This window comes from Trichoderma evansii, assembly GCF_050947405.1.
Source record: "Trichoderma evansii strain SZMC 28006 chromosome Unknown GGI43scaffold_6, whole genome shotgun sequence".
Lineage (NCBI taxonomy): Eukaryota > Fungi > Ascomycota > Sordariomycetes > Hypocreales > Hypocreaceae > Trichoderma > Trichoderma evansii.
The window spans coordinates 617987-644136 of NW_028145200.1; the positions used below are offsets into that span (position 1 = coordinate 617987).

The following is a 26150-nucleotide window of genomic DNA, read 5'->3' on the forward strand; positions in this document are numbered from 1 at the left end:
TCACGTTCATACCCGCATCCGACCCATCGTAGGTATAGCTAATAGATCATAAAAGATAGGCTTTGATCGATTACTGATCTATTCTTAGTCTATAGGCCATGAAATATCACTTGTGTATTAAGTAATGTTGGCCGAGTCTACGTTCAGACCAACATCTGTCTCACTATTGGCCCTGCGACGCAGCCTATTTGGGACATATGCGCCGCCAAGAATCAAACACTATTATTCTTGTACATACCACATCTGGAAATATTCCAGCCCTATATATAATTCTTGTCATTGTCAACTACGCCCTTTCGCATCAAATCAACCCTGGCTGTTTTATTTTGCTTTTACGAGCTGCGGCGAAAGTGTTACGTCTCCCCTAATATATCAAAAACAGGCTCTGAAATGCTAAACTCCGTCAGGATGAGGCTTAGCAGGAAAAATTCCCTCTGTGGGCTATCGAAAACAGACTAAGAATCTTATCCCAAGTGATGTCCAAAAAATGATGAGCCATCTCATTGCTATCAACTGCAATATGATGCTCGAATGATAGATGCACGACTAACGTATCAATCCCCATAATAACGTGGCTTTTGTTCCCCATGCCTCGGCAAAACGCCACCCAATAGGGCCACTTTCGCTGCCATCGTTTTGCATCAACGCCTAGCTAGTGGCTGAACCTTGTCACTACCAACATTCAACTCCCAATGACGAGTTTCTCTTCCCAAACCTCTCACCTCCTCTAACGGCTCTAGACAGCTTTCACAGCTTGATTAATCAACCAATGCTGACAGCATCTTGAACCAATTTCCTCCTGCCATCAAACTCCCATCCTCCCTCTCTCTTCTCCCCTGGGACTCTCAACAATGACGACACTCCAGCCCCGCCCTCCATACTCAGACGCCGAGCTCCAGCAGCTCTACCCTCCTCGCCTTCACCTCCAACAAGTCCAGATCCTCCTCCGCCACGGCGAGCGAACCCCCATCAACGCCCGCTTCACAAACACCGGCCTCCCCGCCTACTGGCCCTACTGCAATGCCGTCCGCCACCTGCGCTCCGCCGTCATGGGCCCCTCCGGCCCGGGTGCCGACGCCGATGTCAGCACCTTCACCGAGGTCCAGTGGCGCCGTCGCCTCGAGACCTTTGGTGCCGACGACGTAGCCATCCCGGCCACCGGTCCCAACGATAAGAACAAGCTCGAGGTCGACGGCATCTGCGACTTTGGCATGCTCACCGACCGCGGCCGCGAGACCACCTACGCTCTCGGCACACGCCTTCGCAAGCTCTACGTCGACCACCTCGGCTTCCTCCCTGCCAGCATCAACAACGCCGACTTCCTCTACCTGCGCTCAACACCCATCCCTCGTGCCCTCGAATCGATGCAGCAGGCCTTCTCAGGTCTCTACCCTCATCATACCCGCGCTGCAGATTTTCCCCCGTTAACAATAATCGCCCGCACGCCCGCCGACGAGACGCTCTTCCCCAACGATGGCAACTGTCGTCGCTTTGCTGCCCTCTCGCGGGCCTTTGCGAACCGCGCTGCCGAGCGATGGAATGACTCTCCTGAGATGGACTACCTGACCAAGAAGCTCGGCAAGTACATGCCTGAAGATTCTCCCCGCGTGGCTGTTGACGCAAGGCCCCGCCTCAGCGGTCTCATGGACACGGTCAATTCTACGCTCGCCCACGGCCCGGCCACGCGGCTGCCCAAAGACTTTTACGATCCTAAAGCTCGATCCATCATGGAAAAGATTGGCGTCGAAGAGTGGTACGCCGGATACAAGGAGAGCGAAGAGTACCGCACACTGGGCATTGGTGCTCTGATGGGCGATGTGGTTGCCCGGATGGTCAGCAGTGCCGAACGCAATGTCCCGCTTCCCGATGAAGCGTTTGTGCAGACACCCGGCCAGGGGAAGCTCGAACAGGCACAGAACAAGAGGAGCCGCAGTGTAGTTGATACTGAGAGAGACAGCTTTCGATTTGGCCTCAGCGGCTGTCACGATACCACTCTGGCCGGCATCCTCGCCAGCCTGGGAGCCTTTGGCACCGACGCCTGGCCCCCATTCACAAGCCACATCGCCATCGAGCTCTTCCGCGACGCCGAAAACACCCAAAAGTCTCCATCTTCTTCCTCATGGTGGCCTTCATTCCTTGGTGGTTCCTCTTCATCCTCCATCGGCCGAACCCCCACCCCCAACCTCTCAGACAAGCAAAAAGACTCCATGCAAGGTTACTTTGTCCGCCTGCGCTACAACGACGAGCCCGTCACCATTCCCGGCTGCAAGCTGCCCGGAAGCCACCTCCCCGGCGACGAATCTTTCTGCACGCTCGCCGCGTTCAAAGCTATTGTTGACAAGTTCACCCCGGGTGACTGGAAGCAGCAGTGCCGCATGAACATCAAGGCCCCGGCTTTTCCTCAGAAGCCCGAGCCTGCTGGGTTTTAAGTAATAATTGATGACAAATTAGCTGTAGCAGTAGTATTGTTTGATATCTTGATTTTGAAATAACAGGAGCCTGATAATAGTAGCTAATAGTAATGTCACTCTGAGAGATGTTAAATAAATAAAAGTAGATCCGTCTCTTTGGCTATGTTAGGTAGATGGTCCGTTGAAAAGAAAAGATGGGAAAAGGCGTTTACTATGATTATGATATACAGCATTTGATGGAGGGATTGCGTGTAAACATGGTAGATGAGATGGTAATACTGTAAATCACTGCAACACAAGATACCTCATGCTTATACTTTCAAATCCACAATCTAATATTTCATCACACAAGCAAAAATATTAAGCGAAACTGGTATATCTTATTCAATTGTATTAGGCAATTGCCGATTCACCCCATTAACAAAGGAAAACTCCATAACGACATAACATGCAGATATGTATCCCTCCTCACTAACAACTAACTCTTCCACCGGGATTTCCATTCATTACATCTCCCGGTATTCACCTTCTTTTCTTTTCTTTGAGTGATTTTTTTTGTTCTTGTTTTTGTTTTCTTAAGCATTTTCATCATTTCCTAATTCCATTCCACACTCGCTTCCTATTAGATAGGCCATGGTTCGTAAAAACAGCCGCTTGGATAATAGACATATACATATATATATCTCCTTGTTAAGCCAAGTTGCTTAAACATCTTGCAGTTTCCTTTCTTCTCAGCGCTTTGGGGGGTTAAAAATCTCAGGGGAATTGAAATGGAAGGTTTAAAAAAAAGTTTTGAACATGGTACACCGAAGGGAGTAATTATGAAATATTGTTATAGAACAAAGATGCAAAAAATAGGAAACGTGGGAATGAGGAATCCATAAAACAAAGATTTAAGGACAAGGCAGAAGACTCCCAAAGCCAATTACAACAAATTAGGTAAATCCATCCCCATAACCCCACTCTGTTCATATGCGTGAGAAGTCCCTTGGCAAGGGACTATCTACTATTCGTCAATTGGCCTAGATTTAGTTGGCCACTTCCTCTTCCACCCAGCCATTCAGGCCTCCCTGGATAGCCAGGCCAAAGCCAGAGGCTCCCATACCACCGTAGCTAGCTTGGTACTGGTGACCGCGCCTCTCGCCGTGGCTGCCGTTGCTCTCGGAAGGGCTGATGCCTCCGTTCTCGAATCCAGGCGCAAGGACTGGGAGACTGACGGCGCGGCTGTGCTGGCCACGACCGTTGCCAGGGGCAAGCAGACCACCGATAGTGGTAGCATTGGACATGCCACCGTTCATGGAATATCCATTGGAAATGCTAGCAGACTGTCCATGTCCGCCAATAGGACCCTGTTGGGGAACGTCTAATGACAGATCGTTGGATTGGGCAGTGTTGAACAAAATGTTCTGCTGCACCGACATCTGCTGCTGTTGCGCTTGTTGCTGGTGAGCCTGCTGTTGCATGTGGCTCAGATACATCGTCAGCGGGTTGCTTGAAGCATTGAACAGAGCTGCCGCTGGCTGTGGTGTATTGCCGTTTGATGGCGAGCCGCTGTTCTGTGAGCCATTGGGAGGCGGCGAGGAGACGCCATCACCACGAGGAGATGAGCTCTGCTGGACCTGGCGAGGGGCGTTGCCGCATCGGTCCTTTCCAAAGTTGACCTTGAACTTCTTGTACTCCTCCTTGCCACGAATGGCCTCAATAGCCTTGATGGCGTTGGCGATGTTGGTGAAGTTGACAAAGGCGCAGCTCTTCTCGCGGAGAGCGTTGACCAACTCAATCTCACCATACTCGGTGAAGTCCTGGCGCAGTCGCTCCTCGGTCCAAGTCTCATCCAGGTTGCCAATGTAGACGTTACGTGAAGCTCCACCGCTAACAGCCAGAGCAATAGCAGGTGGCAGGGCACCAGAGTGCTTGCCCCAGCCAATCTTGAGTCTTCGGTTGTGAATCATCAGACCCTGCAGGTTGCTGAGGGCATAGAATGACGCGGCAGCTGTGGGGTCAATAAAGGTCACAAAGCAGATGTGCTTGTCTGGGATGTAGCGGATGTGGTGCAGCAGACCACCTCGGACGACGTTGCAAATCTCCTCAATCGTAGTTTCAGGGTGGATGTTGCCGAGGTAGATGGTTCGGTTGCCCAGGTTGTTCATTCCACCAGCGCTCGTGGCGACGGCGGCCGCAGCCACAGATTGCTGAGCGAGGGCATTGGAAATGAGGTCGCGGTCAGCACCAGTAAGCATGTGCGCATAGCCAGGGGCGATTCCCAGGTACTGGGCGGCGTTTTGCTGCTGAGTTTTTGAGACGTAAGCGCATCTATCCTTGCCGTAGTACACACGACGGGGAGCCTGCCACTTGGCCTCCTGAGGCAGCTGGGTCACAGCCTTGATCGCGTTGGCAATAGACAGGTAGTGAACGAAAGCAATGTTCTTCTCGCGAACGAGCTTAATGGTATCAATGGCACCAAACTTGGCAAGGTCCTCGCGGAGTTCCTCATCGGAGATCTCCTCAGGCAGGTTGCCTAGGTAGACGTTTCGGGACGCGCCAGACTGCTGGACAGCAAGCGCGACGGACGTGGGGACCTGGGATGGCTTGCCCCAGCCAACCTTGATATCCTGACCCTTGATACACAGCTTCTTCAAAATGGCATCAGAGTGGAAGTGGGTGGCGGAGCTGGCGTCCAGGAAGGAGATGAAGGCGCAGTTCTTGTCGGGCAGCAGGCGGACGGACTCGATTTGACCGCTTCTAACATGGCCCAAGATCTCCTCAGCGCTGGTGTCCGGGGGAATATTGCCCAGGTAGACGGTTCGGCTGGTGCCAGTCACCACGCCAGCGCCCATGGAAACGGGAGACGTGGGCTGAATCGGGCTCTGCATGCCATAGGCTCCAGTAGGCGACTGGGGAGGGAAGAATGAGGGCGCTCCGTAGGTCGAAGGAGAGACTAGAGCCTGGTAAGTCTGGGGAGACATGTTGCCCTGAACAGGGCTCGAAATGCCGCCATTGTGCTGTTGGCCGTTGGACTGCTGGTGCTGAGTCTGTTGGAAAGCAGACAGGCCCTGGAACTGAGGGCTTCCAAAGGCGGCCGGGCTTCCAGGCTGGAAGGGGCTACCGAGGAGCAGCTGCGAAGGGAGCAGAGGCGTGAACTGCATGTCAAAGGCCGTGCCTGGGGTCATATCATGACCATTGGCCTGGTTCTGGCTCATGTTCTGAGTGTTGAGCGAGGGAATGTTGGCGCGACGAGGGTGACGGTCAGCAAATCCCGAGACGTTGGAGGTGAAGGCTCCATGCGAAAAGCCAGTATCGCTGTTGGAAGGCTTGGAAGCATGGCCGAAGCGCGCACCATTGGTACCGTTCGGCGCTCCTTGGCCAGCAGATCCGTTAAGTTCCTGCATACCGAGAAGGTGAGGGGGGACAAGGGAGTCCCGCCCAGCGTGACCAAGAACAGCCGTTTTGAGAGATTTCAGCGTGCCCGGAGAAGGCACGAAAACAGAAGACGAATGGGAGAGATTCGAGCAACCGATTGGTCACAGACGTTGAATGCTAAGTTGCTGCGAAGAATCGAACTTGTCCAAAAAGAAAATGCAACGAGTCTCTTGGACAAACTAGGTCGCGAGGTCCACCACAGATCAAATCGCTGTAATATAAAAAAAGGGGGGCCGACGAATGGACAGGGGGTATGTATGCAAAAGCGTCTGGTTGTTTTTATCGAAGCAGATTATGAACTGATAGTCGAGAATGTCCAATTTCCAAGAATTGCAGATATTAAAAAGGCAATAATATGCAAGCTCCTAACAACATAAACACGGGCCGTAAGCTGCGAAGTGGTTCGGCGTAACGAAAAAAACCGATAGCTGAAAAGCAGGTACGGGTATAATCGAAGAGTGTCGGTGAGCGAGGGTAGCAAATGCTGGAAGGACGAATAGAGAAGGCCGCAGGGGAGGCAAAGTCCTCAATATGCGAAGAAGCGGATTAGTCGAGCAATAATATTAGTAAGAAATATGGGCAGAATGAACGTGGCCAAATGGTCGAGGCTGCGGTTCGAAGTCGACGAGAGACGGAACAGTCTGTCGCAGAGGTGACGGCGAGCTTTGGCGAACAGGTCAGGACCCAATTGGCTTCCCAACACTGCGATTGAGGCTGCTGGCTTCAAAGACGCTCCAGTCGATCCAGCTAGGGGAAACGACACGGGTCGAGTTTGCGAACAGTCTAGGGCCTGGCGCAGTTAAATTGTAGGAGGAAAGCTCAGTCGGGGACCGGGGGATAAAAAAAGAATAGGAAGAGGAGCAGCAAGAGTAGAAAGAGAAGAGAGAGAAACGATGGAGCAAATGAAGAGAAAAGAGCAATAAGGGATGAACAGAAATAACGGGCCAAAGGCGAGGCGTGCTCGTAGGACCAGCGGGTATTTTCTCTGGCAGAGCGCAACGCGAGCAAGGGGCCGCAAGGGGAGAAGATAAACTAGAAGAAACCCTGAAAGGTCTAGGAGAAAAGAGGGCCGGGCAGAAGCTCGTACAAGGACGAAGGTAGGAGGCGGACGAGGAGGAAAAGCGAGTGGAGGGACAGACAGGAGAGGAAGCGAAAGAGAGAAGAGGACGAGAAGAGAGCAGGGGGTTGGATTGGATTTGGATTGGATTGGTTAGGTGGTGACCAGTTTCCCTGTACCTGTACCCGTGGACGTACCTGGTACAAGGGGGTACGTACGAGTGGTGCTGTGCAGCTCGAAGCAGTACAGTAATACAGCACTACAGCAGCGAGAAGAGACTTCTTAAAACAGCAGCAGCAGCAAAGAAAGTAGCTACGGCTGAGAGATATCATGAATTAAACAGCCTAGTAGATAACTATGCATGTATGTTTAATTATTGCAAATATATTAAATAAAGAGTCACAGATTCCATCGTTAATAACCTGGCCACTGCCTACTGGTGCGCTACAAGAGCACATGGTGCCTGTAAAAGGCAGCAGCTCATGTACCCTCCCTTGTACCCGCTACTTGGCGCCATGCTGCTTCTCCCGGGGCCAGACCTTTATTATTGAGATGGACAGTTGCCCAAACGGGACGGGGATGGAATTGGCTGCGGTGGCAGTTTAATGACCCGGCGCAGGGGTTTGCAGCTGCACCACCGCCTAGTAGCGCTAACGAGCCACTGAGGAGGGCCGCTGGCGCGCGGTTTAGGGGTTGCAGTGGCGTGCAGAGTCCATCTGACAGGGGGGGCAGGAGGCTTGTCGAACCTTGAGCTTTTTTTTTGGGGGGCAACCGCACGCTCCTCAATGTATCCTTCCATAGTGAAACAGCTGTAGCGGTACCCTGCCCTTTTCCAGCGAAGCGTTTCCTTTTGCCTTTTAGCGCGGTGGAGCTGTGCGGGAATGTGGCCCTTTTTTTTTTTTCTTCTACTTCTTTGTCCTTTTTTTGTGCTCTCTTTGCTTTTTGCTCGTCGAATGTTGAAGACATTTGGGGTGGCCGACGCCTCGCCTAATACGAAGAAAGCAAGATATACAGGTATACCTTGCATGGCATTTATTACACACGAGAATACGGACAGCACAGACAATTACACGTCGGCAGCACCTGACACCCTGTGCATATATCCGTCTAGTATACTGTACTGTAGTAATGCAACAGGCGCAAGGCTTCCACCCTCGATACAGTACAGTAGTAGTACAGCTTGGTAGCAGCGCATCTTCCGCAGGCCGATTTGCCAGTTGGGAAAAAGGTTCACGATCGCGCCGTGGGATTGGCTCGCCGCGCTGGGATTAGACGGATGCAGCCTCCATACTGGGTTAGGAGCACACATCGAGTGCTCGTACATGTACAAAAAAGACACGCAGAGGGGGATCCATACGTTGCTGTCAGACGGGTCGAGGAACCATTGAAGGACCGCCTCCTGGCTGCTCGCTGTCCACGTCAAAGCTGGGAATACACGGCATAAAATGGGATCAAAATTGCAGGAAGCAAGCTCATGTGCTGCCCTGCATATTGGTGGTGTAAGCTGTGTAAACTCTAAAGAAAGTGCGTGGCGGCGCTTCACATGTCAAAGGCGTGGGTTGAAACAAGCATCAAGGATATCTGGCGCTATCAACCTCACAAGGAGCCACTCTGTGATCGGGTTGCGAGATCAACATCAACTCGTCGGCCAGTGAAGCCATCAGCGAAATCAAAATACATAAAGCCAGATATACACGCAACTCGCAAAAGGAGGAGATTGGGCCTGGGCGGCTCGCCAGCCGCAATTCTCACCGCCACGCCTTCAGCAGTAGCGGTACTTGGCTGTACTAAGAATCCTAGGTGCAGCCATGGCTTGCGCGGTTCGCTGGGCTTCTCCATCTTGACCGCGTTCTAGCGATTCTACCGCATACAATTTCGCCGCCTCATGCAGGACAACCCCATTGTCATCTTATTCACTGCGTCTAGCCCCGCGTGCCTGTAGAGGCTTGGTCGCGTATTAGTGCCAGTCTCGTGGTGGTGCTGCAGCAGCATCGCTTTTCTTGCTGCTGCTACGGAGTACTACTGCCCTCATTACAAAGTGCTAGCGGTAATAGTGGCATGCAGTGCGGTGTACTCTGCACCTTGCCTTGCCTCCCTCCTTGTAGCTTCGGTGGACAACAATCTGCTGCTGCGTGATGTTGCATTTTGCCAGGGCTGCCTTGACGAGCTCGGAATGCGCCGCCGTCCCAGCTCCAGTGGCGGCAGGACTTGGGCCCAGGGTCCAGTCCAGTCCAAGCTGCACGCAATGCCTTTAATTCGATTGCAACCACGGCTTGAACTTCATTTCATTTCCCAAGTAGCTCGGCTCGTATTTTCATTTTACAGTTTACAACGATACAGGAACCAACGATGCATGCAAACGGGGGCCCTAGAGCCAACAATGAGACGGCTCTTGTGAGCCAGCAAAGTGGCTTCAACGAAAGCGGCCGCTAGATGCAATAATAGCAACGGCCCTAGCACGATTACGCTGTATGAAAGCAAATACAAAGACCCCCATTCTCCAACAATAATACAACTCAAGTGGTGCCGGAACCACCCATCGTGCGGAGTCTGTGGGCATTGCCATGAGCAGGCCTCTGAACCGTGGGTGAAACGAAGCACCCCCAGGATACCACGAGACAAGCTCTATGGCATGACGGCTAGATCGGAAGGGGGTCGTGGCTGTGTGATACCGCTGCTTGCTTTTATAGTACCTGCTAATATTACTTGCATCTGGGCTCTTTAACACTTGCCAAATCATCATCTTGGCCTCGGAGAAATTTACTCTTCGTACGACAATGGGCGATTCTCGGCCATTACATTAGCACTAAAGGGGGCCAGGTAACATGTGGCAATTTTCGAGTACAGTAACCGTGCCGAGTTTTTTCAAGCTCTACTCTCTAAAAATAAGGCGCTCTTGCAGCACAGGGCCTTAGCCGTTTCCAGGCAGGCCGCTGGCAACTCCGCATTATCGCAGTGGCCGTCTGCTGGTACCTTGCATAACCGCCCGACGCCAATGCGGGAAGAATACACGTAGGTCGCATTAATCGTGACGATGCGTGAGAAAGGGAACAAGATGTGAAAAATGGCCCTGCAATATAATGCCATGCGGGGATGGAGCCACTTGCAGTAGATGATTTACCGACTCCTGCATTGATCGATATCGATCTGCCTTGATAAAGCATACTGCCTCCAGCTGCTCATCTCGATGTGCTGCTCACGAATCATGGAGCACTGAACTGAACTGAACTGAACTGAACACTGCAGCCGCAATGCCACAACCATCCATATCACCGATCAGTTATGCGATTAGGGCTCCGCCCACGTCTTTGAGGCCAAGATATTGAGCCCCAGACACTTAGCACTGTGTGCCTAAAGGATTACTTGGCGCCATTAATTTCCACAATTGCATGTTCCTTTCGGTGACCGAGTAATGGGCGTGGCTTGCTCGCTAGAATTCGAAGCGTACGAGAGAGAAAAAAAAAGCTACAGCTAAGGAAACTAGCAAACGAGAACTAAACAAGCGTCATTAAACTATCCATTAGTTGGCGGTTTTAGGTCAACAAGAAAAGGAGACTGTCCAACTGACATTGGTCAATGCGTAGTTCCGATCTTTAGTGCCACTGGAGGGCATAGTAATACGGGCAATAGTTGTAGAGATCAACGGCATGTCACTGTTTTATTCTCCGCATCAACGATGGTGTGGTAAACTCGGCTTCTATTTAAGGAAATTCGTAATTGATACTGTATCTAGATACTTGAGAATATGAATTTAATATGGCAAATTTAGAGAGCAGAACATCGACTCAAGTTCTTGATCTACCTGCTCCACACACATCATAGATTCATGCATATACATATACTATTTCGATAGTTTCTACGGAGAACAACTCATCTTGTTGAAACCTATATTGCTCTCAGGAAGCAAAGAATAAGAAGTCGTTAATTCATTCAGTCATAATTGTTCCGTCAACCCCCAGAACATCAATACCATCTCACTTCACAGTTCATCCTTCCCTCCAACCTCTTCTTCCTTCTCCTTCCCCATCTCCCCCATCCCCCTCTTTACCATCGAACTCACAATCTCATAAACCGCCTGTGCCGCCGCCAGAGCCGTCTCCTCCCCTTGCCCCTGATATGCCGGCGCAACTTCCACCACATCCGCACCCACAAGATTCAACCCTTCCACCCCCCTCAAGATCCGAATCAGCTCCCTCGTCGTCCATCCCCCCGGCTCCGGCGTTCCCGTCCCCGGAGCAAATGCCGGATCCAATACATCAATGTCCAGAGACAAGTACACGGGCTCTTCTGTGCCCAACACCCTCATGATGCCCTCGATGATACCCGCCGTGCCAATGTCGTCGATGTCATCTGCCGAGAAACGGATCCAGTTTTGTGCCTCATCGTCTTCATGGTCAAAGGCAGTGACGCCGCTGAGGCGTGTGCGCAAGCCGGCGTGAACAGATGGTGAGTCGGTGGCGTTGGTGAGGAGGCCTTCTTGGGTGGCCATCCAGAACATGGAGCCGTGATTGAAGTGAGTTGAACCCCAGTGGGAGGGATATCCAGCCGGGTTCCAAGTGTCCAGATGGGCTATCCTCACTTAGCATAAACATCAAAACCAGTTATCAATACAAGCTACCAGTCTTTAAAACACTTACCATCAAAGTGAAGTACCCGAACAGGTCTCCCATATATCTCTTTCAACGCCCTCAACGCAGGCAGCGAAAGGCTATGATCACCACCCAGCGTCACAATCTTTGGCTTCGAGCTCAGCGTCGAAACAGTCCCTCTCTTCCCCAGCTCCTTGAGCGCCTGCGTCATTTGTTCCCTAGCAATGTCATTGTCAAAGGGTGTAATGGGAATATCGCCGCAGTCAACAATCTTGGCCCAGTTCTGGTAAGGGTTGATGTTGGCTCGAGGGTTGAACCCGCGATAAGCCGTCTGTCGGGCAGAGGCATGGCGGATAGCTCTGGGGCCAAAACGAGCACCTATAGCCAGTGTCAGTTACTGCCAAATTTTGATTTTCAATTTCACTAGTAGACATTAAACGCACCTGGCCGATAACTCACAGCCGTATCGAATGGAGCTCCAACAATGGCAATATCAAACTTCTCAGCGGGGTTTGTCAAACACTTGACATATTCCAAATGCGCAAACGACCCAAATCCACTAAACGACCACTAACAAACAGAAATGATTCAAACAGAGTCAGTTAAAAGGCCCATTCATTACTCGTTGCTTAGATGCAGCAGAAAAACTCACATCAGTGCCCCATTTTGCCTCCAGCTCAGCCAGCTCCTCTTTTGTCCATTCCCTCCCGTCATGCTTATCGTGCCCGCACCCCGCCGACATGCTACCCCAGAAAAGCCAGCTCAGCAGCACAGCCGACTTCATGTTGTCCAACTTCTTCTTATTCGCTAGTGCTATATTTCAGCAGGGAATGATAAGAATAATGTTTAATTTCAAATCATGAATAAGAAGATTGTAGAAGTAAATAAGATTCAATCTCACAAACCAAAAAAGCATGTCACTCGGGATTTATATATGATGTATACACCCAAAACCTCCCCATCGACGTCACAACTACCTGATAAAGAAGCGCCACCCGCCAATCCTCAATACCATGCAATCTTCACATCACCCTCTCGACGAAACCCAGAAAGAAAGGGAAAGATTATCATATAGATGAAAATAAAAAAAAAAATCATACATATAAATCCAGTCGATAAAATACAAGTTATTATTCAAGTTGTCCCGTCTCCCTACCCTTCATTGGCCCCTCCTGTATCGCCGAGTAGTTGTATCCTATGAGCATCAAATACTCAAAGCACTGGTGGAGAAGTCCCTCTTTCAATACCACATACATGCAGCGAGCCCGAACTGCCATCTTAGGAGGAGCGTCGTTCAAGAACAACAAAACAGACATATTTAGAGAGGTCATCGTGATAGATAACACCCTTCAACACACGTTTGGCAACTCCAAGGCCACGGCAGATACTAGCTGTTAATACGGTCATTACAAATCCTCAGTTTTGCGCTTGCAGATCTTCAGAGGCACTTTATGCTAGTGTAATGGGGCAATGCTACACGTCACTAGAGAAAGAGAAAACGCGGGGAGATTGAAAACCATCCAACGGTTGCCGAGGCCTAGTTGCCAGTTCTAATCAATTCTTGCATATCTTGTACTTACTGTTGTCTTACCAATGAATATAGATATTGAACACAGTAGAACAAAAAGAAAGCTGAGGATCCTTAGAGAGCCAACTGACCACGCGATCGCATACCTAGCACTACCGTCAACGATTTAGAGATGATAGGCAAGAGAGAGCCTTTGTCAGTTCAAACTGCATCACGATCTTCAAAAAGCTCTGCTTCAAATAACCACTTCACAAATGACACATATTCGACGGCAGAGTAACAACAAGATGAAGTAAGAAAGAAAAAATGGCATAACAAAAGGTCCGGTCAATTTAACTGCACTCCTAATCGCCAAACTTTCCCATCGAAACATGCCTGTCTGCATTTTATAAGTTCCCTGGCCCAAAATATAGAGAGAAACAAGAATAGACAGGAACGTAGATCCGGTCTCTGGTCTCGAGGCCATCGAGAAATGACGGAGAAATACGGCAAGGACTGCCAGCGACACAGCAGACCGCATCCAGGGAGCTCTAGCCACCATCCCATTTCATACCCATCGTGGAAGGGAATCCATGCCTTGATATCGCCAGGCACAAGGGAAAATCCAGAGGCATATTTCTTCCTTGGCTCGAAAGCCAGAGAAAAAAAACGGAAACGGCTCCCCTCTCTATTCGCCAGTGATACCAGCCATCATGGGTAGACAGAGCCCAGTTCCAAGTCTATTCGCTCCGTCCAAACACACACCCTCATCTCCAATTGACCTCGTCCCAATTATCCAGAACCCATCCCTTCTGGTCAACTGACCACCGAGTGAAACAATGGCAATATCCTATGAAGCAATTCCTTGAGGCTGTGGTTTATAGAACAAGGCACTTGTGAGATTTTTTCTTGGGTGCCGGAGGCTCCAAAGCAGCAACGATGGCCTGGAAAAAATTGTTAGCGGTGATGCTCTTTTTTGAAAAAGGAAAAATTCTCTTCCAACACAACCTACCTCGTCAAACACATCCTTGAGCTTGTACTGCGTCAACGCACTGCACTCGACATATTTAACCGCGCCGAGGTCCTTCGCCATACGCTCACCGTCCTCTCGGCGGACAGGGGCCATCCTCTGCTTGGCAAGCTTGTCTTTGACGCTATTGTCATCTCTCAAATCGACCTGAGTTCCAACAATGAGGCAGGGAACGCCAGGGCAGTGGTGGTGAACCTCGGGGAACCACTTCTCGCGAACGTTTTCGAACGATGCGGGGGAGGTGACGCTGAAGCAGACGAGGAAAACGTCGGTTTGGGGGTATGAGAGAGGACGCAGACGGTCATAATCTTCCTGTCCAGCGGTATCGAACAGTCCTAGGGTATAGGGCTCATCACCGATCCTATTCAGCGCAAGTCAGCCACTGAGTCCTATAGATGAGGGCCATTGATTCGATAAAAATATTTCGCCAAGAGCCGTCGTAGACCGTCTTTCCGCTCAGCAGAATGTTGGATTTTGTTTGTCTGTATTTTCCCCCGTGCTCGCTCAATGCGCGACGCCTGAAAATCAAACATATCCAATCGCCAAAACTCGAAGCGTCCGTCTTTGACTCGCTCTCTCTCCATTTCAGAAGGGGGGATGGGATGGCTAGGAGAACCACTCACATTACGGTGACGGCATAGTTGTCGAAAACGGTCGGCACGTATTCCGAGGGGAATTTGTTGGTGGTGTAGCTGATGAGAAGACATGTCTTGCCGACGGCACCGTCGCCGACGACAACGCACCTGGAAGCGAATTGCCATGTTAGCGAGCAAGAAAATGCAGGTTGAGCCGAAGATGGGGGGTGCAGAAAGAGGAAAAGGGCCATTGCAGCTTCATTGACCGCCCCCCCCCCCCTCCCTGTCAGCGTGCCAGGACGGATGACATCTTAGGGATCAACAAAGCGCCCTGTGATGCCGACATCGCAGCGTCGCTTGAAGGAGAGGACCAGAAAAAAAACAAGCTGAGGCGATGCGGCGATAGAAGAGCGGTAGAGCTGATGCAAAGGGGGAATGGAATGCAGGATGGCAGAGGGGCTTGCAGATTCGTACTTGATGGTTGCGACCACCATGGTGGTGCTGCGAATGCGGTTCCTTGACGAAGAGGGAGGTCTGACGACGGAGGATACGATCGAGGCGAAGATGCCTTATCGCAGCGCGGGCCGCGGGGAGGGAGAGCAGATGCGAGGGCGAAGTTTGGCTGTTGCGAATTGAGGCTCTAGAGTTTTGGAGATTAATTTGGCGGGAGCAAGAGAGTCGTAGTGACAGTAGCAGCAGTAGTGGCGGCGGTAAGTCAAGGTAATAGGTTGGAATGAGCCAGTAAGTGGGTGCGTCTGGGGCGGGTATAGGTCAATGGGCGGAGGATGGATGGAGCCGACAGGCAGAGCGAGGCGTATCGACAACGAGAAAAGCGTAGAGGGTGAAGAGAAAAAAAGGCTGAGATCGGTGAGGCTGGGTTCTGGGCCACGGTTAAGAGAGAGAAGAAGCCTTTCTGCGAAGTGCTGGAGCCACAAGTCCTCAAAATTCAGTTTTGTGCAACTAGCAGCAGAAAGCTGTGCAGTGTACAAGCACTCTGTAGCGTTGGCAGGCAGCACGGGCTAGCAGTTGAACGACGGGTACAGGTAGCACCAAGAGGTGATTTGAATTAGCCGGGTGGTGCAGGCCTGGTGGGATTTGATGGGGAGAGGGTGCTGGCAGGCCTTGAACGCTATTATGCTGTGAGCTGGCCGTAAGACTGGGGGGGAGGGGGAAACTGGGGGGCAAGCGGCGAGGAGACTGACTGGCCGTGCTGGAAGCCCTTTTAGCGGACCTTGCCTTGTTTGGCTTGGGACTGCTAGTACTTGTAGCTATCGTCACCGAGTGGGAAACTGACACAGCACAACTTGGCAGTATTGGGGAGGAGTTCCAGGCCAGCCAGCAGCGAGAGCTACTCGTACTAGTGAGGTTCAGGTATAGCAGTACGAAGGAAGACGAGTTAAGCAGGCAGCAGTAGCAAGTAGTGCACAGTATGTCAGTGGGATTACGAGTAATTGTAATTGTGGCAAGATGCAGCAGCTGGTGGTCTAGTCTAGCTAAAATCAAAACAGCCAAATCAGGAGAAGGGCGGTGATGGGCGCGAGAGCGATACGGCAGTACTTTGCAAAGAGACTCAGAAAACAGACGGGGTTGGTGATGGCGCTCGGTGAAGCAGGCAGGGTGATTGGTGGGGAGATCCCGCCTGACTTGTTGCCTTTTTATCTCAGCGGCTCCAGCGGCGGACCGCAAATCCAGAGGCCATCGCAGCAAATGAAAGGAGTCTGTCGAGAATTAGAGCGTCTACGGTACATTGCCGCAATGTATGTAAGACAGCCTCATATATCCTCTGCAAGAGCAAAGGCATGTACTCTGCCGTCGGCATCCTGAATGTGCGAGCATCATATCTATCCACCTCAAGCACACTCTGGCCCGCGTGCAGTACATGTAACAATATGCGGGCAGGCTGGTGGCTGAAGGGGGGTTGATGGGCCATACTGTACGTAGGAGGCTAGCAGCAGCAGGAATTGGGGGGGTCCTTCAATGCGCGACAATGGCGGACCAGGCCAGGGAGGCAGAAAAAGAGGCTGGGCGGTGGTTCGTTGACGATGGTCTAGTTTCCCGTTGCGGACATCTTGGCTGATGATTTGGCCCAGGAGAGAAGAGGTCATTCAGGAGAGATGTAGCGAGGCAGAGGCCAGAGAGCAGGATGCAACATGCCACTCGCTGTTGGTAGGACCTTGTCTTACAGCACTGGGCAAGCATCTGGCCATTGCACGTGTATTCTCATACAAGACATACAAGTATTGATACTACTAGTGGAATTCATGCTCTGTGCTCGTCTTTCTGGAGCTGGCGCCCGCCATCTCCATTGAAACCGGTGCGCAGCACCTTGTGAGAAATCCGCCTGCGGAGGTACTAGCTACCAGATAAATCTCCATAACACAGGCCATAGACCACTAAAGCCCCTAGCTCCTGGTGGGTATCAGATACAAGGCAGTTGCGATGAAACAAACAAAACAAAGCGATACAACACCCTTTTGATTTGCATCGCCAAAGGCTTAAGATGACGTATAAGACCATCAACGCAGTCATCTCAACATTCACGAATAGTATTACCACCACCACCACCTCTTCAAGCCCCCTATGCAGGTACCATCACATTTCACGCTGCATCTGATGACGTGAGGTCGAAGCACACAGCCCTCTAGCACCCTTCTGCTGCAGTCTGAACGCCACTTGATGCATTGCCATGCAAACCCCAAGAGCCCAAAGAATCACAAACAAAGGAAGAAGAGAGAAATCCTGAAGGCTGATCGCCAGGATCACGCATCCGGGGCTTCTTCCGCGTGGCCTCGCCCCCCTTGCAAGCCCATCTGCCAAACCAGCTACTGCCAAACCAAAGTTTCAGCCCATGCAAGCCGCTGTCTACTTCGGTGGGATCACGACTAAGAGGAGCAGGAAAGGAGACAACTAAAATCCAAATCGAAACGAGAAGAGAGATCATCTTCCCGCGCGGATCTCTTGTCTCACATCGTCATCTCGCTGTCGATGAACATCGATATCATGATTCATTATTACAAACGTCAAAAAAGGAAAGAGGAAGACAAAAAAAAAAGGGTGTGCTATTTTTAATGCTGCCAGTACCAGGCCTCCCTACCCAAGACCCTGCCTCTTCACGATGACTTCTTTTTTTACTCCATACTCCTAGCAACTCCAAAAAGTGCACATGAGCAGCCTCCTTAAACGAGATATACTTCTTTCTCCCTTCCTAGCGAGCTCGTTTCCACCCTCAGGTGAAATCGCCGCTGTGGCTTTTCTTCTCTTTCTTCTTCTCCCATCCCCGTCTCCTCGATCTGCCCGCTTGAAATGGAGCAATCAAGCTATCGAGCTTCAGCCACCTCTCTGCTCTGCAATTTGGCGCCGTGTGAGCACTGGAAATTAAAATGACGACCTCACTAGCGGTTCCTCTCCCCGATTGCTGTCCACAAGCTTGTTTCGCGAAGCCCCCCCAGTACGGCTCATCTATTCCTGCGTCGGCAATCAAACATAGGTAATCTCCTAGGCCGCGATACGAAACGCACCATGCGGCAATCATCCGACTGTTTCCCAAGCCACAAAATGATAAGCCAAGCTACTGCTACTACTACATGCTACTGCTACTGCTACTACATATTATTACTACTAATGCTAATGGTATTACTACTCACTACCACCTGGTAGGGCCATCACTTACTACTCGTCACCTCGTACGGAGCGGCGCATTGTAAAATGAAGGGGAAGCGCAGATTGCCAATATGCACCTGACCATGTGCGAAGCACCCACGGGATTGTCTGTCGTGCTACATACGCTACAGTTGCTCTTGCAGCTCACCGAAACCGGTGAACGCATCTTCCCAATGGAGGGCAAAAGATTGCATAATGGTGTAACGACCTGAGCACAGCGGCGGTAGATCATTGCATATTCCCGTGATTACACAACAACTGCTATGATGAGCTTTGTGTCGATGTGGTGTGTCCCGTGGCATTCTGTGTGTTGTGCGAAAGCATTACAACGACAAAAAAGCCGTCAGTGAAATGAGTTGGTTATCTTATGCCCAAAATAGGTAGGTATACAAGGCAAATAATCATTCCGAAATGGTACGAAGTGATTGAGCCGTCTATCATTGTACCAACCATAACTTGTTATTGCTGAATTAGAGTTGATTGGCTATATTCGATTCTTATTTTGACATCTACAGTAATCAATAGTAAACAATGGGCTTCTTTGAATAGCTAACCCCAGTTTCGACATGATATTGACTGAATCTCTTTTCAATGCTTGGACTCAAGGGTAGGACTATTTTGGTGTGGAGTCAACAAAGCTTCTGTTCCTCAACTCGTTTTCATTGTTAGCTAACTGGCAGATGTATTAAATCAAAATGTCTATATTTGATAATTGATTTCAATTGAATTATCTTCAAGTCTCATCATTTTGCTGTAATCCTTCTACCTAGAGCATATAAAGCATTGACAAGATACCAAAATACTCAGCTCCGAGGTAGTGGGCAGCTGAAAAGGACATTGGATAACGTGGCTCGGCTCACTCACACACCCCACCACAGAGCCTCCGGAACCACGCACTGACGTCAACCTTGCAACTCATTCGAACTATCTATCCGCCAAATCCTTAAAAAATGGAACAGCAGAATATTGATTCCCTGCTGGAGCGCTACTTGTCCCTCATAGACGAGTATTCGCGTCTGCGGGAGGAGCTAACAAAGCTCCAGACCGGCGTTTATCAAAACATTGCCAGAGCCAACTTCGCTGGCGAGCGGGGCATGAGATATGGCAAAGACCACTACGATGAGAGGATGCGAGCTCTGAGAGTACTGGATATTGAGCTCGGAGAGGACAATGTACCGAGTTTTACGATGAAGAACTTGGATCCTCCCGTTGATGGCAATGCGGGCGATAACAAGAGCCAAGAGGAGGCTGAGAAACATGATAACACCAAGGAAGATGAGACAGAAAAGGAAGAACAGGCAGATGCCACCAGTACCCAGGAAAATCCAGTAGACAGCACTGAAGAGCAGCAAAATGACGAAGAGAAGAAGGATGAAAAGAAGGCAAAGAAACCGAATTACAATCCTCTCCACTGGTTCGGCATCTTGACCCCCCAACCCCTTCGAGCAGCTCAAACGCTATCCATCCAGGCCGTGGAAGAGGCCATCCCGAGACTCATCTCTGTAAACGCCGAGATGGAGCACGTTGAGATTGAAATTCGCAGAGCCAAGAAGAAGAGGGCAAAGGCGATGGCTGCGTTGGCAGCGGAGAGGGAGGTTTTAAGGCAGGGGGCTGACGAGGCGAGGTGATGAAGAGTTGGATCTGGAAGAGAAAAACAAGCTGATATTCAATGGTATTGGGACAATAATGTGCCGCTATCAGCGGTATAGTGACTAATATAGCTCATAAAACCATTATAAAGCAAAGCTGCGAAGCAGATTTAAAAAGTACAACTGGTAAAATGGACTACAAGCTAGCTTCAGTCTATAAAGTAACAACCGCCCTTCTAACTAGAAACAGTAAAGGCAGTAGAAGCAGTAGAAGCAGTAGAAGCAGTAGAAGCAGTAGAAGCAGTAGAATGGCGGTAAATTCGTGATATTATCCATAGCTAGGGTACTAGATAACGAAAATGGTGCCCTCGATAACAACTTTATATAAATCATCCCGATAGTAAGATAAAGTTCGCGATATAAACCACCAAGCCAATACTTTAAGTTCTTGAATTGATTAGGCTGCGCAAATATGAGCAAGGATAGACCTCCTGCACTCATTGGTAGAGTATACCAAGCCCAGGTGAAGTGCTGGAGCCTTTGCCGTGTAGACAACTTGGGTCTATGCGGATTGTAGATGTTATTATACTGATGCTCGCCAAGATATTCATTAGGGCGAGCAAAGTTGCTGCGCTGACCAAGTTCAGCCAGATTAATCAACGCCGCCAAAATCGAGGGTAGGTATATGAATAGCCACAGTTACGCTATGCAGTCTTCACAGCGAGCGACAAGTTGCCCAAAACCTCCGACAAATCTTCAATATCCTCTCTCAAAACGTCATCTCTGGGGATTCCCTTTTCCAACACCGTCGCTATGCCCACCAATGCGCTAACAGAATGCGCATACCTCTTCCTCATGCCGGGACTCGCTTTAATCAACAACGCGCAGCACAACTGTAGCGCACCTACTTGAAGTTCCAAGAGAAGAGGAGCCCAATCTTGCTGGAGAAATACATCCCACGCTGCGACCGCGGTAATGAGGTTCATCCACTCCTCATTGGTACTGTTACTTTCCTCGGCAACTTGGAGAAGTACACGGACTATCTGGATACCGCGAAGATACGCCTCTCCCTCGTTGATGGTAGAAGTGTTTTGACGAAGAATTTCGCCGAGGTCTTGGCTGAGCGTCTTCCAGCCATCATGCTCCAGAAGAATATTTCGGCCCTTTTCGAATGTGACCAGCCCTTCGAGAGCAACCAAAATTGGAGATCGAAAGTCGAGTTTATCCGTCGAACTGCCACGATACAGGTCTATAAACATATCCGTTAACCCCGTGGCCTCTTTCCTCAATATGTCGTTTTCCTCTTCGCGCAGCCACAGGCTAAGGGCCCTCACAGCAGACAGAATAAAGGGATCTTCGTCTGCGAGATTCTCCAAAGAATCCCACGTAAGAGTAAACCGTGACCCCACTGAAGTTTCCGCTTTCCCAGATCGAGCGTCTGGATGCAGTCCCATGGCCCCAGCATATGTAGCATCCCATCTATCACGGAGGTATTCAATGGTTACAGACATGGTTTCCGATATGCTCTTGCGGAGCTTTAGAAGATTGTCTGGTGACATGATTAGACTCAGCAGTGACTCGTCCTCCAGTGAGCGAACCAAATATCCGATGAAGACGCATATGATGTCAAATGCAGAGGCAAGCCGACGAGATAAGTTTGAATATCCCGGTTTGTTAAGCTGTTCTAGTAGCAGGGGTGCCGAAGAACGGACATCGATTAGAAGAAGGTTGACGAATAAATATGAGAATGGCTTTTCGTCAGTTTTTTCAGCCTTGAATATTAATTCTGAAGCTGCTATATGATACACACGAAGAAGAGAAGAGGCAGCATTTGTGTAAGCTGACCGGGCTGCTGCGTTTGGTCGACTGGTTACGAGATTTCGGATATAGTTGATGACGGCACTGAGCCATTTGGGTTTTGATGGGATAACCTAAGATAAGAAATGTTTACTAAAAAACTCATACAATACTCTTGGAGAAGAAGTGTGCTTACTTCTAAGCTTGCCTGCCGTAGCAGCTGCCCTAGGAACTCGAGGAATGTCACTGCATCAGTGCCTCGGAATGAAGCTACAAGAGATTGTACATTGCGATCTATATGATCTGCTAAATAGGATGTGTCGTCGACAACCACCATGGCATTGAGCCAAGCGTGTAGTAGAATGTCCATCGCAATAGCGTGTGAGGGTGCAATTTCGGTGATGGAGCTCAAGTCGTCTATCCTCACAAGTGACATGGCACCTTCTTGACAGCTCACAAGAGTATAGAGGAGCTGCAACAGCATATTTACTGTTTCTTTTGATCTATTCAAAAGTATTAGCAAACGTAGAAAAAAAAAAAAAGATGCAATGAAAACGCATAGAGAGCCTGGCTTACCCATTCAGTACAGCACTCACAAGCCTGGGTATCCTATCCGTGAACTTTGGCTGAGATGTTGCGCCTTCGGGTAAGAGAGCTGCAAACGTGTGCAAAACAGACACGGCCAAGTCGAGCATCTCTTTTGAATCCTTTTTCGACGGGTTTGATCCTGTGCGCAGAAGCCTATCCAGGAACTTTGCGGGGAGACTATCCCAGAGCCTTTGGACAACGTCATGATTTCTTTGGAGCTCGGGAGAGTTGTCCAGGACGGATTTCAGAAGTGCTAATCCAACAAATCGCTGGGTATCGTCTTGTGCCTGGACAAGAGACTGGATTTTGGCAATGTTTGCTTCATCTTGCTGAGAAGTGGCAGCCGCAGCAGGTGCTGGTTCGGCTTTATCATCTTGTGAGTCCATCCTTGTTAGATTTTTTGCTGTTGATGGATAAGCCACTTAAGCGATAAAATCTGGATCCTGCATTGTATTTTTCAAGAGGGCATCTGTATGGAATTTGTGTCAGAAAACGACAGGATGCTGAAGCGCGTTGATTTTTATAAGAAAACAGTATTATTTAAAAGATTATGTGAGAATGAATCAGTATTGAAGTCATTGATTCGACAGCTATAAACCTTACAACTCCCTGCAAAGTGGCTGCAAACCACCAAAAAGCCTGAGCCCCACCAGCCAATCACCATCCACCGCAGAAACCCGCCCTTGCGCTGCTTAGTTTCAGCTGTCTCGAGCGCCTTATACAAACGACGGATTCTGCCCATTGGATTTTGGTTTCAAATACCCAGGCTGAGGAGATGGAATAGAGAGTGGCGCATCATGTCTGGAGCCGGCCCGAGAGAGCAGCATCAACCTTCCACTTCATCGTCATCGCATACTCCAGTCATTGTCACTCCAGCCTCCTCTGAAGATCGCGACGAGCTCGACTTCCTCGACGACGAAGACGATCGTGACATCCTCGACCTCGACCCCATCTACGACCCCATCCACGGCGATCTAAGCACGACATCCTTCAAGCGCAAGCAAAAGCCCACGCTGCTGTCGAACCCGCTGCGAGTCTTTTCGACGCTAGCTGGCTCTTCCTCGTCCTCGCCGCCACAGTCGCATCAACGATCAAATGGCCACCAACACTCGACCTCTCTCGCGTCGCTAACGAGCGCCGCGGGTTCGCTGCGAGACCAAGTCTTTGGCAGCCCCAAAGATGGCATCCCCAACGATTGGTACGCCGAGGGCCCTGGGCGGCGAGTCGCCTACGAAGATCTGACGGCCATCGACTGGATCTTTGAATACACAAAGGAGCGACAACGCCTGCGCGTCCTGTCGTCGAGCTCGGGCGGCGGCATCGTCGGCTACATCAGACATCTCTTGGACGCTAGCCAGGTTTGGATCGTGCTGCTGTTGACGGGCTTGGCGGTGGGCGTCATTGCGGCCCTGATCGACATCACGACCGATTGGCTTGGCGACATTAAGCTTGGCTTCTGCGCGAGCGGTCCCGAGGGGGGGCACTTTTATCTGAACAAGAACTTTTGCTGCTATGGCTATGATCAGGGCTCCAAGTGTGCGGGATGGAGGTTCTGGAGCGAGGCTCTTGGCATCCACTCGGCTGCGGGCAAGTGGTTCATTGAGTACTTTTTCTTCTTGGCTTTTGGGGTATGCGCATTCCCTCTATACATGCGAAATGAACACACATATATTGACAGTACACCGAATAGGTCCTCTTTGCATACTGTGCGGCCCTGCTTGTGCAGGAATATGCCATCTATGCCAAGCACAGTGGTATTCCCGAGATCAAGACCGTTCTGGGAGGATTCGTCATTCGCAAGTTCCTAGGACCTTGGACACTGGTGACAAAGTCTTTTGGTCTGGTAAGATTTACCTATAACCCCCTTCTCTTGTTATTCTTGAATAGGAAGCTTACTTGGGATAGGTTCTTGCTGTGTCATCGGGAATGTGGTTAGGAAAAGAAGGCCCTCTAGTGCATGTAGCATGTTGTTGCGCAAACGTGTTTATCAAACTCTTTTCTAGCATCAATAACAATGAAGGTAAATAGCAATTTGGTGAATCCATAACCTTCTTCCTCGGACATCAGCTAATACCGGCACAGCACGAAAACGGGAAGTGCTCTCGGCTGCGGCAGCTTCTGGTATCTCGGTTGCCTTTGGATCTCCTATCGGAGGTGTGCTGTTTAGTCTTGAGGTGAGATATTCATTAATCCAAAAGGATTGACATGTCTGGGTTTCTAATTCCTGAAAATAGCAAATTTCATACTTCTTCCCAGACAAGACCATGTGGCAGAGCTTCGTCTGCGCCATGTCCGCTGCCGTCATCCTTCAGGCCTTCGACCCCTTTAGATCCGGCAAGCTGGTCATGTATCAGACAAAGTATAGCCATGACTGGCAAGGCTTTGAGATCCTGCCGTATGCCATACTGGGCATTATTGGCGTAAGCTAATTCACCTTTGCGATCCTTTTACTCGCGAGTGAGCTGACTGACAATTATATAGGGTGTCTATGGAGGCCTCTTTATCAAGGCTAACATGGCCGTCGCTCGATGGAAAAAGTCAAAATCTTGGCTCCCTGGCCCCATAACTCAGGTCCTGGCAGTGGCCCTCCTCACTGCGCTCGTAAATTATCCAAATCATTACATGAAGTTTCAAGCGTCCGACCTTGTGTCCAGTTTATTCACCGAGTGCTCTCAAAACTTGGATGATCAGATTGGCCTATGCAAAAGAGGCGCAGCGTCAGCCGGCACCATTGTCCTCCTAATCTTCGCTGCCCTCGTCGGCTTCCTTCTTTCCACCATCACTTTTGGCCTCCAGATCCCGGCTGGCATCATTCTACCGTCCATGGCAATTGGCGCCTTGGTTGGTCGTGCTATGGGCATCCTGATGGAGATATGGGTGGACAACGCGCGCGGCTTCTTCCTCTTTAAAACCTGCGCTCCTGATGTACCATGTGTCACACCTGCTACATATGCCATCGTCGGAGCAGCGGCCGCTCTGGCAGGCGTCACTCGAATGACCGTCTCCATCGTTGTCATCATGTTTGAGCTTACTGGCGCTCTAACTTACGTGCTGCCCATCATGGTTGCCGTCATGATTTCCAAATGGGTCGGTGATGCCTTTTCCCGACGTGGCATCTACGAATCTTGGATTCACTTTAACGAATATCCCTTCCTCGATAATAGCGAAGAAGTGGCCATTCCTGATGTCCCCGTCGCCGATATTATGACCCGCGTTGAAGATCTCATTGTCCTCACTGCTACAGGACACACGATCGCCTCCCTCAACAGCATTCTTCAAATGCACCCTCATCGCGGCTTTCCTGTCATTTCCGATCCTCGAGATGCAATCCTCCTGGGCTACATCTCCCGTGCAGAGCTGAGCTACAACCTCAAGACAGCGTCTAAATCGCCCCGGAACCTTCCCCCTGAGACTGAAGCCTACTTCTCGCACCAGCCCCTGGCGGATCCTCGAACGACGCTTGATCTCCGGCCATGGATGGACCAAACTCCCCTGACACTGCCTTCCCGCACGAGCTTACATCTCGTCGTATCGTATTTCCAGAAACTAGGTCTGCGATATATGCTCTTCACTGACCGGGGTGTCCTGCAAGGCCTGCTCACGAAAAAGGATATCTGGTATGTCCTCAACGGCGCAGACTCAACACGGCGCACAACCGACTTTTCTACCCCCATCAGGGCCGGAGCCAGGATACGAGAGCAAGAGAGCGGAATCATGGACGAGGGAGGAGATGAGGAGCAGAGGGGCCTCCTGCGGCCGGGAGATGATGCAGATGATACGGATAGGGGGTCAATATTATAGAGCGGGACATGGAGTTGTAGGGATTTTTTTTTTTTTTTTGCAATCTTTAAGAATTCTTTAGAATTGTAGAGGGGTAGCCATTTGACGTTTTAATATTGGACAAAATGAATGAAGAATAAAGCTGAA

The 26150-nt window shown here is 50.3% G+C and overlaps 8 protein-coding genes across 8 annotated transcripts; 3 read left to right on the forward strand and 5 right to left on the reverse strand.

The window, feature by feature from the left end:
- Positions 1-624: 624 nt before the first annotated feature.
- Positions 625-2950, forward strand: GGI43DRAFT_330955 (histidine phosphatase superfamily). The gene has a single exon (XM_083201969.1). The coding sequence runs from the start codon at positions 852-854 to the stop codon at positions 2427-2429; it is 1578 nt and encodes a 525-aa protein (XP_083062089.1). The 5' UTR covers positions 625-851; the 3' UTR covers positions 2430-2950.
- GGI43DRAFT_330879 (uncharacterized protein) lies at positions 2935-6342 on the reverse strand. Its single transcript, XM_083201968.1, has one exon. The coding sequence runs from the start codon at positions 5798-5800 to the stop codon at positions 3440-3442; it is 2361 nt and encodes a 786-aa protein (XP_083062090.1). The 5' UTR covers positions 5801-6342; the 3' UTR covers positions 2935-3439.
- A 3907-nt stretch (positions 6343-10249) lies between these two features.
- On the reverse strand, positions 10250-12434 carry GGI43DRAFT_331053 (agmatinase). Its single transcript, XM_083201971.1, has 4 exons — positions 12130-12434; positions 11921-12047; positions 11526-11855; positions 10250-11457 (listed from the first exon to the last, which is right to left on the reverse strand). The coding sequence occupies exons 1-4, from the start codon at positions 12259-12261 to the stop codon at positions 10868-10870; spliced, it is 1179 nt and encodes a 392-aa protein (XP_083062091.1). The 5' UTR covers positions 12262-12434; the 3' UTR covers positions 10250-10867.
- Positions 12435-13181: 747 nt separating this feature from the next.
- Positions 13182-15055, reverse strand: GGI43DRAFT_401060 (Rho family GTPase CDC42). Its single transcript, XM_083205523.1, has 3 exons — positions 14638-15055; positions 13997-14375; positions 13182-13928 (listed from the first exon to the last, which is right to left on the reverse strand). Exons 1-3 carry the CDS (start codon positions 14838-14840, stop codon positions 13863-13865), a joined length of 648 nt encoding a protein of 215 aa, XP_083062092.1. The 5' UTR covers positions 14841-15055; the 3' UTR covers positions 13182-13862.
- Positions 15056-19136: 4081 nt separating this feature from the next.
- GGI43DRAFT_401068 (uncharacterized protein) lies at positions 19137-20018 on the forward strand. The gene has a single exon (XM_083205524.1). The coding sequence runs from the start codon at positions 19200-19202 to the stop codon at positions 19875-19877; it is 678 nt and encodes a 225-aa protein (XP_083062093.1). The 5' UTR covers positions 19137-19199; the 3' UTR covers positions 19878-20018.
- GGI43DRAFT_331021 (uncharacterized protein) lies at positions 19978-20440 on the reverse strand. The gene has a single exon (XM_083201970.1). The coding sequence runs from the start codon at positions 20337-20339 to the stop codon at positions 20079-20081; it is 261 nt and encodes an 86-aa protein (XP_083062094.1). The 5' UTR covers positions 20340-20440; the 3' UTR covers positions 19978-20078.
- GGI43DRAFT_401070 (Neurochondrin-domain-containing protein) lies at positions 20150-22782 on the reverse strand. Its single transcript, XM_083205525.1, has 3 exons — positions 22212-22782; positions 21832-22138; positions 20150-21769 (listed from the first exon to the last, which is right to left on the reverse strand). The coding sequence occupies exons 1-3, from the start codon at positions 22607-22609 to the stop codon at positions 20543-20545; spliced, it is 1932 nt and encodes a 643-aa protein (XP_083062095.1). The 5' UTR covers positions 22610-22782; the 3' UTR covers positions 20150-20542.
- GGI43DRAFT_401071 (chloride channel) lies at positions 22783-26131 on the forward strand. The gene is made up of 6 exons (XM_083205526.1): positions 22783-23851; positions 23914-24066; positions 24129-24243; positions 24306-24397; positions 24458-24643; positions 24705-26131. Exons 1-6 carry the CDS (start codon positions 23021-23023, stop codon positions 26022-26024), a joined length of 2697 nt encoding a protein of 898 aa, XP_083062096.1. The 5' UTR covers positions 22783-23020; the 3' UTR covers positions 26025-26131.
- The last annotated feature ends 19 nt before the right edge of the window (positions 26132-26150 follow it).

Bases quoted from the DNA above. Each gene is read 5' to 3' on its own strand.
- GGI43DRAFT_331021 (XM_083201970.1), bottom strand. From the start codon at position 20,339: ATGAGTGCAGGAGGTCTATCCTTGCTCATATTTGCGCAGCCTAATCAA.
- GGI43DRAFT_401070 (XM_083205525.1), bottom strand. From the start codon at position 22,609: ATGGACTCACAAGATGATAAAGCCGAACCAGCACCTGCTGCGGCTGCC. The intron at 22,139-22,211 runs GTAAGCCAGGCT...ACTTTTGAATAG, and splicing joins GTGAGTGCTGTACTGAATGG to ATCAAAAGAAACAGTAAATA. The intron at 21,770-21,831 runs GTAAGCACACTT...TTCTTATCTTAG, and splicing joins TACGGCAGGCAAGCTTAGAA to GTTATCCCATCAAAACCCAA.
- GGI43DRAFT_401071 (XM_083205526.1), top strand. From the start codon at position 23,021: ATGTCTGGAGCCGGCCCGAGAGAGCAGCATCAACCTTCCACTTCATCG. The intron at 24,244-24,305 runs GTAAATAGCAAT...ATACCGGCACAG, and splicing joins TAGCATCAATAACAATGAAG to CACGAAAACGGGAAGTGCTC. The intron at 24,644-24,704 runs GTAAGCTAATTC...ACAATTATATAG, and splicing joins CCATACTGGGCATTATTGGC to GGTGTCTATGGAGGCCTCTT.
- GGI43DRAFT_401068 (XM_083205524.1), top strand. From the start codon at position 19,200: ATGGAACAGCAGAATATTGATTCCCTGCTGGAGCGCTACTTGTCCCTC.
- GGI43DRAFT_330879 (XM_083201968.1), bottom strand. From the start codon at position 5,800: ATGCAGGAACTTAACGGATCTGCTGGCCAAGGAGCGCCGAACGGTACC.
- GGI43DRAFT_330955 (XM_083201969.1), top strand. From the start codon at position 852: ATGACGACACTCCAGCCCCGCCCTCCATACTCAGACGCCGAGCTCCAG.
- GGI43DRAFT_331053 (XM_083201971.1), bottom strand. From the start codon at position 12,261: ATGAAGTCGGCTGTGCTGCTGAGCTGGCTTTTCTGGGGTAGCATGTCG. The intron at 12,048-12,129 runs GTGAGTTTTTCT...TCTGTTTGTTAG, and splicing joins AGGCAAAATGGGGCACTGAT to TGGTCGTTTAGTGGATTTGG. The intron at 11,856-11,920 runs GTGCGTTTAATG...CACTGGCTATAG, and splicing joins GGCTGTGAGTTATCGGCCAG to GTGCTCGTTTTGGCCCCAGA.
- GGI43DRAFT_401060 (XM_083205523.1), bottom strand. From the start codon at position 14,840: ATGGCCCTTTTCCTCTTTCTGCACCCCCCATCTTCGGCTCAACCTGCA. The intron at 14,376-14,637 runs GTGAGTGGTTCT...TGCGCTGAATAG, and splicing joins AACTATGCCGTCACCGTAAT to GATCGGTGATGAGCCCTATA. The intron at 13,929-13,996 runs GTAGGTTGTGTT...AATTTTTTCCAG, and splicing joins TCAAGGATGTGTTTGACGAG to GCCATCGTTGCTGCTTTGGA.